This window comes from Stegastes partitus, unplaced genomic scaffold (genome assembly GCF_000690725.1).
Source record: "Stegastes partitus isolate 25-593 unplaced genomic scaffold, Stegastes_partitus-1.0.2 Scaffold806, whole genome shotgun sequence".
Taxonomy (NCBI): domain Eukaryota; kingdom Metazoa; phylum Chordata; class Actinopteri; family Pomacentridae; genus Stegastes; species Stegastes partitus.
Genome location: NW_007578537.1, coordinates 10,047 through 22,425, shown reverse-complemented (window position 1 = coordinate 22,425; position 12,379 = coordinate 10,047). Strand labels below are relative to the sequence as shown.

Below are 12,379 nucleotides of genomic sequence, written 5' to 3'. Positions count from 1 at the left end.
GAGGAGGATTTATAGGAGCCCAGGAGGACGATGTGACCTGCAGACGTGACCTCTGGCAGGTTTCTGTTGTTTTTGCATTTCTTACAGAGATAAAGAGCACAAGATGAGTGCATGAAAGGATCAAAACCAAAAAGTGCAATTAAGCCGAGATCACCATGTTCAGAGCCAAAAACATCTTTCGTTCAGTTCTCACTTCTCGTTCTTTCAAATTCCAGACGCTAAATGGACCTGGAGGCCACATAGTGTTTTTGCTTTCTGGTCAAGAATGAAGTTTGAGACTCGTGGTGTTGCTGTTCTGCTTCCAGTCGGCTCCTTCATGTCCCGCAGCTTTGTGGGGGTTCAGCTAGTTTAGCTGGTTTAGCTGGTTTAGCTGGTTTAGCTGGTTTAGCTAGTTTAGCTAGCAACGGGCACCATAACAAGGTCTTCGTCACGCTTCATGGCCTCCAACCAGAGCTCAATGGGAACCAAACTGGGATCAACTGGGGAAGAGCTCCTGTATCCCAGTGACTTGTAGAACAGAGCTGACTTCATGACCAAAGCTCACTGACTCAACACTTGGTCTGAAACGTTTGCATTGCATTGCCTCCAGAACGTCCTGAAAACGTCTAAAACAAAGACACATTCAGGATTATTTCTCATCTCAGATGCTTCCAGAAATACTGAACCGTTATCAGATTATAACTAAAAGGAGCCGACCGCCTACGAGGTTCGTCCAATCAGAGGCAGCGAGTGTTGACATAGCAGTGATGTGGTGAAGACTGGTTACAGTCCAGTCAACCAGCCGTCATTAAGAACAAGTATCCACCCATCCATCATCCATCCATCCATCCATCCATCCATCCATCCACCCATCCACCCATCCATCCATCCATCATCCATCCATCCATCCATCCATCCATCCATCCATCAATAATCTACCTGTAGGGCCCAAAACACGCCTGTAGACTCAAACTATTACTTCTATCTTTCACTTCCTCCCCATAATGCAGCTGCTCTGTGTTTATGTGGTTTCCTGCCTTTATTCACAGACAAACTCAATAAAACATCTACATCTCCACATCATGTGTAGCTGCTGAGCTCGATGCACTTCATGCGGCTGTAATTCACTTTAGATGAGGTTCAGCTTTATTGTCATTGCACACGAGGCAGAGACGTGCAGATAGCATCACACCAGTAGTCCCATTATGACCAGTTTAAATCTGCTTTTCCCTTTATACACTCACTCATTGGGTCATTTGGTTCAGCAAAATAAAAACGTCATCCTCTTGGTCCGTGTCTCCACAGGCATTCTGGGAGCTCTGTTTGACAGCCACGGATAAAACATGAAGTCCTGTCTTCACCTGAAGCCGCTTCCAGTCCACAGAAGAAACATCTCAGATCCTCCTCAGGCCGGTCTGAAGGTCACCTCGTCCAAACACAGACTTGTGCAGATCAAACAAACACAGCAACCAACACCAACGTGCGGCGCTGATCTGCGCTCGGAGCTCTGGAGGATTAACTTCTGCGTCCCAGAACCTCGGAGAACTCGTCCGTTTAAACAAACAGCAGCGGCCGTGAACGCAGACGAAAAGCTCCGCCGCCAAGCGACAGATTTATTCGCTGGATCCTGTTCGGCCGCCGAGCAGCTCGAGAGTCGACTTCACTGTTAAAGGCTGACGTTAAACTGAACCCATGAAATAAGCAAAACTGGTGCAATTACTGATTAAAATGTGTTTATTAAAAATATGACCCAAAATCTGCTCCTCTGGCGTTCGGACACATTTGGGTTCATGCTGGTACCGATCAGTTAAGAGATGCTCTGATCAGAACATCAGAGCTGACCATGTGTCTGCAGAGGTCGTCTGAGCCTTCAAATGACTTCACTGCTGATTAAACACGTTTTATTCTCTTTAACTGGATTAAAATGTAAACATGTCGTATTACAGATGATCTAAATCATGAGTCCGCCTGTTGCAGCCGTTAAAGTCCAACAGAAGTGAACGTTGTTCCGGCTTGTTCTGTTGTTTCATTAAAATGCTGACATGTTCGTAAAAGCAAATGAACTTATTTTGCATTTTAGTTTGTAAAAGTCGGTGACGGCTTGTCTGCATAAGAAGTTCTGTGTCACAGATCAGATGACTGATGTTAAACAGAACGTTTTATATATGTTGTGGTGTCGGTATTAAAACCAGTATGAAGGAAGTAAAACTGGTGCATCGTTAGTTTTAATCGTCACCAAAGCGTGCAGCCTAAACGATGTGCATCAGCAGGGTTTTACTTTACAGGAGCGTGTTTTTGCTGAGGACCTGTGACTGCTGCCGGACCGAGCCGTGGATCAGGAGAGTCGGGCTTTAACCCACTTTACTGCGTTTCTCTTCTGGCCTGCAGTCAGTTTGCCAACTGCAGCCTGGTATTATGTGGAAAGTGAGAAGTCTGGCTCGGCCCGAGGCGGCGCAGACACGACTCTGCAGAGTTACGACTGTTTCTGATGTCAAAACACGCAGTGGGTGCAGATCTGTGGCGTCTGGATGTTTGAGTCTGAGCGTCGGCTGAACGAGGCGTCGCAACAATCACAACAACCAGCGGGCAGACGGAAGCTGATCGGACTCCAGGGTCCCGACTACAGACCGTCTCCACCAAAACCTGCATCTGAAGAACATTCAGCGAGCCACTCTGCACACAGAAGAACAAAACAGATGAAATCAATCCGCTCAGAGGTTTAGAGAACAGCTCAGGGTCTGAGAACAAGTTGTTCACCACAAGAACAAAACAGAACCTGATCTGATTCCACAGCTCCTTCTTCTCCTATTCAAGCATCTGATTGTGATTCTTTTGTTCCTCCGGTTTGACAGGACTCGACCTTCGCGGCTGAGATCCAGCGAGGTGTCCTCCAGAGCTCTGAGGGACAAAGACGTAGAGTCAGAGGCAACATCTGCCGGGGAGGCGCTGTGGGGAGAGGCAGCAGGAATCCTTCTCCTCGCTTCAAAGGCTTCACAGCATCAACGCTGGGATTAAAAATTATCAGATACACCGCTTCACGATTGGATGGACATAAAATGAGACACGAGAGCATTAAAACTCAGCGTATCCTCATTTTTCATGGTCCTGCTCGCTGCCAGAGTCAGCAGTGGAGGACACGAGTGTTTTCTCAGAGTTATCTTTTCCTGGAAGCGAAGCAGCTGTGAGAGAAAGTGACGAACGCCGTTACAGTGAATCCACACCGGGTCGGACGTCCTGCAGGTCCTCCAGTATCCAAACACGCTCGTGTTTTCTAACACGACCTCCATCAGGCTCAGATTTAAATGAAGTGAAGTCTGGAGGAAAACAACTGGCCGCAGATACGGGTGAGCAGTATTATCATCTGCTGGCTTTATCGGGAGTCATTATAAAACAAAAACACGGGCCGATAACGGCGACTGAAACCAGTTCAAACACAGTCGGACTCGCTGCAGGAACAACGCAGGACTTCAACCGAGCGCTCAGACCGACTCCGACGTCTGATGCTTCGCTCTATCGGAGGCGTTATTAGCTCATCTCTGGCTCATCATCAGTCAGCCTCAGCAGTGGCTCACATGCAGACGTGAACCTTCTGGCAGCTCTTCTGACCAGAGCTTACTCACTCGGTCCTAATGACGTCCACTCGCTGCCCGAAACAACATTATTTATGCTCATTCACTTGGAAATAAGCGTTCGCTCTGGTTTCAGCAATTTGATAAGAAAATATTTAAACAGTAGAATTAAGCTTCCATACACTTACCTTAAAGCAACGTTTTCATACTAGCAGTCGATCAAATGACCGTGTGAGTGCCAGAGTTACAAACCCACAGATTGCTATCAGGCAGCTAGCAGCTAGCTTCAGCTCTGAGGAGCACGAGGTTAGCGAATAGCTAGCTAGCTTAAAGGAACATTTAGCACAGAAAGAGCCAGAAATCCTCCTTTGAGATTGATGAAGACCAAATCAGAGCTACAGGAACAGTGAGACTGGACTTTACATGGAGGCTAATGTTGCTCAGTGTCTGTAAAAGGGGAGCAATGAGAGATTTCCAGGTGAAGACCAGCTGCAGTACCTGGTTGTTTCACCAGGTGGAGCCTCTTCCTGTGTAGAGACCAGAGCAGGCGTCACTCAGACTACAGCTCATGGTGGCAGCAGAGAGCATTGTGGGAGTTTAGCAGCAATGGGACCATGACAGAGACTCTGAGGAGGTTCAGGACCTCCGACCTGCAGCATTAAATGTCTACAACACAACATGAAGCACTGACTACTGAACTACTTTTCACTAAGTTATGGTTTATAGGTTTGTTTGACCCAAACTATGACTTCCTGTCCAGGGACTGACAGGTTTATTCCATCATAACACTACTTTATAACTCACAAGGATCAATCCGTCCAAAACTGTACATGCAAACAAGCGGTCGCCATGTTTTCTGGCCAACATGCTGAGTTAATGAAAAACAAGGGTGGTAGAAATGAAAAGGCGTCCTCCTGCTGCAGAAACTCTCATGTGTTTCAAACAGGCTAGTTTCAGCTCGAACAGTGTTTCTGTTAAGCAGAGTCCAAATCTGACATCGGATTGGGACATCACCTGATCATAATAATAATACATCAGGTTTGTGTTTATAGTCGGTTTGTTGCCTCCAAGTGACCTCGAAGAGTCAATTATTCAGGCTTGACCAGATCTGAGTAACTGGCTGCAGAGCCACGTCGTAACAGAACCAAATGAAGAAAAATTAGCACCATTACGGGAGTGACTGGACTCGGGGGCGAATGGAAACACAAACCTATCGGAGGAAACTCAACCTATTCCACAGATGCATCAGCGGGTGCCAAGCTACAAGAAAGCAGCGCTGTTTTCAGACGGGACGTCGTAAATCCTGCGAGCATTTAGCCAAACGTATAACCTTGTAATTAAAACAAAGTAAATCCACCGCGAGACGGCCACCGGAGAGTCATTTGCTCAAATGAATGATGGAAAAGGAGCCCAACTGTTGCTTTATAGCCGCGAGACGCATTCAAGGCAAGCAGAGGAATCACCAGGAGATTTACTGCTTCATTTATGGAGCTTTAAGGAGACGGAGGTGTCCAGTACCTGCCTGAACAGGATCACAGTTTTAGGAAAGTTTGGGGCCACCAGCTGGGAAAAAAGCCTTCACCAACGTTGGGCTCCACTTTCCATCTAAATACTTCATCACGGCTGTAATGTTTTTCCTTATTCCCATCTCTCCTTCCTTTTCGCTTTCAGGCAGCGTAACCATGACAACTCCTCTGGAAGCCGTTACTGTCCGTCCACAGTTTCTACGGTTTCCCTTTTACAAGCTTCGGGGTCACGGAGGAAGAGCTCCGTATTCCTCCGAGCATTTCTTCTCCTTTATGTATCGTCCGATTGTTTTCTTTGGCCGTTTATCAGCGAAAATAAACTGTGGTGGAGGAAGTCACCACTAAAACAGATAGTTTCTGCTCCGAGCTGTGTGGCCTCCGACGGCATTAAGTGGAGAAACATACTCAGCCTTCTACTTGCAGGAGAAACAAGCTGCCGGCCACATGTCGCTGCAGCTTCAGAGCTTCACGGGGACGAGACGCCTCCGAACGCTTCCCCTCCTCCCATCGACAGCTTGCTTTGGCTCGGCTCGTCTTTCTCAGCAAACACTTTTCTGAAACACTCTCTAGCGTCTCCACCAGGAGGGAAACCAGAAGATCTATTAGTCCCGAGAGCAGATTCAGCGTTTGGCTCAGCGAGCCTCGGCCGGCGCCAAAAACTTCCAGCGGCCCTGAAATGTTGAAGTATCAGGGACGTTCTCAGAAGGTACAGGAACGTTTTCTGAAACATTCATTGTTTACCTGAGAGCTTCAGTAAAAAACAAGTTTCATTTTTGCTTCTTTGAGATGTTTCACCTTCAGTCAAGACCTTCTAAACATCTGGAGGTCCACGTCAGTCGGTCAGAACTTCCTCTATGAAGGTGAAACGTCTCCAAGAACCACAAAAAGAAGTCCAGCTGCTCTATAGTGGAACTCTGAGGGTGTAAATGGACTCAAAGAACCGTAGAACCTTCTTCTACGTCACATGTACATCTGGTTCCTCTGATCTTCTGACTCCTACTTTCAGTCGAGATGCTGAACTGTTGCTTCAAAGAGCATCAGGATTCCTGCATTTTAAACAACCGGCTGAAGGCGTCCGTAGACAAACTTACAAACATCGTCATTGGCGAGATGCTCAGAGCGACAGAAAGAACCCAGAATGACAGAGATGCTCATGTGGAAGCACTTCCTGTAAACTAAGCCTGGAACAACAGAGAAGGTCTGAATCAGCGGTTAGCTACAGAAATCCAGTGACAGCTCTGGATCGTATAAAAGCTGCACATCTGGTTTAAGGCTTTAAGCTCATCATGTTAATAAATGTGTGATGATTATTGATAGCCTGACGTCTGGCCGAGCTTCACCTGCGACTGGAGGTCCGACGTGGGGTTTGGCAGCGACCGACCGACCGACGGAGGAGAAGGAATCCAGTTTTATCCTGAGGAAAGACAAACTGGTGCTCAGAGTCTTTTCACTGATTAAACCCTGATTTGTCTCAGTTAAAGTGTTTTGAATGATTATAACATGTAACATATAACATTATACACATCTGGTGTAGAAACCAACCAGACTGAGTCCAACAGCAGGAGGTTCGTGCAAACATGACTTTTTATTCAACACGTATTTAGTGAAGGAGTTTTTAATCCGTGCTTCGTGATTAGAGACGTCTGTCTTTACCTGCAGCTGTCCAGAAGGTGTTAGCGTTAGCGTAGCTCCACCAGGACCTCTAAAAAGCCGTTGAACTGGATTCTGGTGAGATTTTTGCTGAAAATATAAACCTGCAAGCTGCCTTTAAACCATCCTGGTTGAAGTGATTCTCTACAGATTTAGTGCCGACAACAACCCAGTGTCTCCATCAGAGTCTTTGTTCAGACACGTCGACGGATGAAACAGGAAAAGACAAGAAGTATGGAAACATGAAGTCCATGTTCTGGTTCTGTTCTCACAGCTTTGTGATAAACATGCATTTTATTCACTGTCTGCACTTTAATTCATCTAATTTTATTATTTTTTTATATTTTACCAGCATTTATTCATGTAGATATATTTGTCTTTTTTGCTGTTTTGGTCGGTGTGTTTTAATAATTATTAAAATCTGTGCACTTTGTTCATCTTCCTGTAATGTTTGATATATTTCTGCTGTCTTGTGTCTGATCATTTACACGTTTTATTTTTCCTTTGAATAACCTCCGTGTGTGATGAGGTGCTGAAGAAACAAACCTGTTTTCTTTTACATTCTGACGTCTTGGTTTCTTTCTGGTCGGTTGGTTTCTAACAGATTTGCAGGAATTCACTCCTGAAAGTCGTCTGCTGTCGGATCTACAGACGTCTTTGTTCCAGGAGCTGCTCTCCTGTTTCTCATTTATTACTTTAACTTCTGATAAAACCGATTTTAAAAACCAAACCGATTTAACCGCCTACTTTTTTTCTTCATTGTCATGTGACTTTTGGTGGCAGCTCTGATGATGTCTGAAGCTGAGCAACACAGAACTTTTTGTTTTTTACAGAATCTGGTTCAAACAAACGGTCCGTTTTTTGGGTTCTGATGAAACATCAGCATTTTCAGGTCAGATGTGGTTCAGACACGAGGGAACAGCTGTTAAAAATCCAGCAGTTGTTTCTGTTTTTGTCGTTTCTGGCTGATAAATGTTTTAACTTTGGAGACTTTCTGAAACCTGCATTTCAAACCCACTTTCTTCCTCTTCCGGTGCGATCACGTCAGATGTTTTTAACTGACTTCTGTAGCTTCTGGTGAACCAAACAGATTTTTATTTTGGTTTCTGGCTGCTCGGTTTCCTCTCCTCGCCGTTAATCCTGCAGAGCTGTGTTCAGACGGCTGGTTGGAGGCTCCTCGGCCGGCAGCACTGATCCCTGGACGGACAGCGACCACCTTTGCCTGGTCAGGAATGTTATCAGGTCGGCTGATGGAGGGACGATCTTCCCCGGCAGCTGTTTGCTGCGACTGTCCGACCCCCGGGCCGCTCTGCTATCTGGACCGGCCTCGTCTTTCATCAGGGCGGCGAAAAGCCGGCGTGATGAAGACAGATAGACTGAAGGGACACTTAATCTTCTGACCAATGAAATATGTTAACTGCGTCCTGATGTTCCCCCCACGCAGCGCAATTAGTCTCCGCTGAGTGTTTGAGGCTCTCAGATGCCTTCGTCGGGTCCTTTCTGTCGGCTCTTCACCTTCAGTTTCGTGGCTTTTACATGCACTGATGGACAGACTCTTTGGATTTTAAAGCATTAGGTTGTTCTTGCTTGATAGCATTAGTCCCACGCTTCAAGTTATTCTGGAGTCTCATCGATCAAAGCGCCGCTGCTCCAGGCCGCCGTCCTGTTTTCTTAGTATCACCCGTCCTATCACAGAGCGATGAGGTCTGCTGAGCAGCGATAAAGCCGCCATTCTTCCACCTCTGGCCTCTCCTGACACACTGATTGCTTTTGGAAGCCGAGAAGTGTGACTCAAAAAAACCCAGAGTCATCAATTAAAGGTTTGTGTGTTTGAAACGAGGCGAGCTCACGTTGCTTCTGATCATTTACACGACGGTGAATTCCTTCAGCCAAACTGAGATAAAGTCTGATTTACAGTCTCTGATACGCAGTCCGGTGATAAGCTGATGCTGCACAGATGCGATTCTTCATCCAGACGTGTTTCTACACCAGCTCTGGGTTCGCTGAGATACTCTGAATTTGCTCCCTAATTACAAACTCAGTCAACGTGTGGCAGCAGCAGAGCAGCCGACACCGGCTCTGCTGAGAAATGAGCGTTTCCGCCAACCTGAGGAGTGAAAAGTTGACTTTGTGGGAGTAAATGAGAAGCAGGCGCCGGGCTGCTAATGAACAGACTGGAGGTATTGATGAAGCTCCGGCTGATTAACTCCTCATCTGCTCTGTAATCCGTCAGCTGTTATCTGCTCCGAGATGCTCTCTAGACAAAATAAACCCAAACGCTGTGAGCAGTCCACCGCAGACCGGAGCTGCTAATCTTATTTCACAGCGACAACACGGAGCAGCAGGATGTTTGTTTGTTCGATCCCAGTCCTCGTTTCGCTGAGATCGTCTCGCTTTTATTTGGAGACACAAAGTCTCAAAGCTTAAAAAAGCACAAAGTCTGCCAAATAATATCAGCAGCACAGTTCTGATCAGAACCGCGTCTGAACCCGGCGAACACCTCCAGGATCTGTGAGTCCACTCAGACGCTCCAGAGGAATCTAACAGGAATTTTACAACAACAAGAAAATGAAACTGTTATGTTAGTCTGGGTTTTCCAGTTAAACTGCAGGACCAGAATAAATAAAGAGAGCGTTCTGTCTTTTCCTTCTCCGAGCGTCTCCTGGGAATCTCACACTTCCGGCCATTAAAGAGCAGCCTGCTGGAGGGAAGGGTGACTGACACCAAACCACCTCCGTGACCGACGAGCCGCTCAGACATCTGCCGACTTCAGGAGTTTAAAATGCAGAAAGAAAGCAGCGGAAAATAGAAAGTGTGTGTTTGTCTGACAGAATCACAGGATGTCAGTCAGACCGCTGTGACCAACCAGTCCAGAGTTACGTAACCAGTCACAGAGTTCTTGTTCTGAGGGCTTTCTTTCCAGAAGCTTCTTTCTAAAATTATCACATTATCAGGGACACAGAAATGCGAGTGGGTTCACGGGACCAGGTTGTGCAACGCCTCCAGCTCGGCTGCTTTTGGCTGCGTTCAGCTTCACGTCTGTGTGAAAAGGCAGCATCACACAGAAACAACAGCTCCGGTCCCAAAGCACATAAACTCTGAGCAGACAAACACTTTGACAAACAGCGTGTCGGCGACAAGAAAACAGAACTTTCAGTTTGAGAGGCTCGTCCAGAAACCCAAACAGCGGAGCCACAAACAGACCACACAAACATCTCAACAAACAGCCACTTCAAAGAGCCACGCTGCTCTCATGCACCAATTCAAGGACCCACTTTTGGATCCGATTAGAACTGGAAAATTCCACAAACAGAACACCTGGTTCTTACCTTCTGCAGCCACTGGGTGTAATTCTCCATGATGTGCTCGAGCTGCTGGATCTTCTGGTTGGGAAACTCGGGCTCCGGCGGCGGCGCGTCTCTCTGCAGAGAGTTGGCGTTGTACTGCGAGCTGCTGCTGGCCTTGGCCTCCCTGCAGGAGCCTCCAGCAGCTCCGTCGCCCTCCGGCAGGATGAAGGTGTAGCTGCACTGGCCGTGCTGGATCTTGTGGAAGCGCCTGTTGCTGCTGCTGCTGCCGGCTGAGCTGCTGCTGCTCTCTCGTCGCTGATCTCCTCCTCCACAGCTCACAATCACCAGAAGCGCCGCCAGCGACAGCAGCTGCCGCCCAAAGTGGCACCACGGCATCATAGCAGGATCACAAACAGGTCAGAAGGTGAATTAAGTTCTCGTGTCTTCAGCTGCTCCCGCTTTACAAGATGTTCCTCAGAGAGCTGGATCAGAACACAGCTGGCCTCAAACATGTGTCATCCATCCTGGACCTCCTGCACACATTCTTGCCATGCTGCATTTCCAAACCTCCTTCAAGTTTGTGTCCTGGCGGGGAAAGCTGCACACATCTCCTGCAGAGTGACGGCCGGCTTACAAACGGAGGCGCTGCTCCACTAAATCAGCCTTTACGAGTGTGTGCATTGAGAGCGAGCTGCTGTCGTCAGACCTCCCCTGGTCCGTCTGCCTTCAGCGCTGCTCTGCTCACGCTTATGTTGAGAGAGAGAGAGGCGAGCAGCTCCAGCCCCTCGCAGCGCTGCAGGAATGTGGCTGTGTGATCCAGAGGATGTGCTCGGCTCTGAGGATCGGCTTACAGGCATGTGGGCGACCGGCCTTCCAGTGCAGAGCTGAAAACTGGTCCAAACGTGTGCGTTTAATTTATCTGCTGCTGAGCTTCTCGCTGCTCTGCTGCAGCGTGACAGGTGCTGCGTTACTGCTCGGTGGGTTTCTGGAGGCTGTATGGGCTCATTGAACTTCATGAAGGCAAACGAGATCTTTACAAAGGTCTCAAATTTAAATGAGGAATGTTTTCATATATTGTATAAACCTGGTGTTTATTCTCTTGTTTGTATTTATTAATTACATCTCTGCATCTTTGATCGTCTTTTTTGTAAATGATCGGCACAAACCTAAACTCAGCTTTCTGCTGTCACACTGGTGTCGTGACAGGACGCCTCATTAAAGCCTCTCCAATCAATAATCAATCAGCTGATCACACGTACTGAGCAGAGCCGACATTCATCCTGTGCTGATGTTACTGATTCAGTCCACTGGAGATAAGTTGGTGTAAAGTTCAATCCTAGTTTGTCTGAAACCAATCAGCTGTGGTCAGACGTCCTGAACCTCCTCAGAGTCTCTGTCATGGTCCCGTTGCTGCTAAACTCCCACAATGCTCTCTGCTGCCACCATGACTCAGCATAACTCAGCGGATGCAGGATGTGAGTATCTTCCTGCCACTGGTTGCTCATTTTCAGAGAATTTGAATCGTGCAGGAATCAGACTTTCTGGGGTTTAAAACAAAAACATTTTAATAACAGTGTTCGTCTCCCTGCATGAAAAGTTTCACCAAAACAATTCCATCATCACTGGAAACATCACAGCCACGTCCTTCACTTAGCTCCGCCCACAACAACCGTGATTGGTTTAAAGAATTATAAACAAGCCAGAAGAGAGTTTTTTCCTCCAATAGCAGAAAGACGATTATCTTCTACAGAATAGTCTGGCTAAGCCGAACTACCACAGAACTAAACAGGCTCCACCTGGTGGCACAACCAGGTACTACAGCTGGTCTACGGTACGTTTACTGACATCATGTAGAGAATACAGGTTTAGTCCATCTGTTGGAGCCTCAGAACATCCGAAACTCTACATCTAGTTGTATTATTTACATTTCTTGAGGCCAATTCATGGTTTTTGAATCCACACATGAACTTTCCCAGCAGTTCTATTTATACTACAACAGGTACGATTCGTCTGCTGCCAACAGTCTCTTTGGGTGGACTTCTGGAGAATTTACAACTTGGATGGATGGAAAGCATGAAGCTACAAATCAAAGCAGCTCTGGCCTCCTGCAGTGAAGACTTGAATTACAACACTCTGCCTAATGAATTGTAGAGGTGTAGATGATAGAGAATTGGCAGGATTGCAGATTTAGGGCTGGACCCTGGTGAGATTACCCAACCCTTGCAGTCATGCAGATCTGAAACCACCAGTAACCACAGGTGTGATCAAATCAACCCAAAATGAAACTGTGAAGGAATGCTCTGCAGATTTAGCATGGCGTCTCCATTCACAACATCGGGATCCACATTGAAGTATTAAAAATTGTCCA

General features: G+C 47.0%; 1 protein-coding gene across 1 annotated transcript in view; it reads right to left on the bottom strand.

The window, feature by feature from the left end:
* Window positions 1–10,727, bottom strand: part of angpt1 (angiopoietin 1) — a 65,561-nt gene extending 54,834 nt beyond the window's left edge. Inside the window, exon 1 of the mRNA XM_008292380.1 lies at window positions 10,054–10,727. Within this exon, the coding sequence (XP_008290602.1) occupies window positions 10,054–10,410 (357 nt within the window). The 5' untranslated portion in view covers window positions 10,411–10,727. The remainder of the gene's footprint in view (window positions 1–10,053) is intronic.
* Between the last annotated feature and the right edge of the window lie 1,652 nt (window positions 10,728–12,379).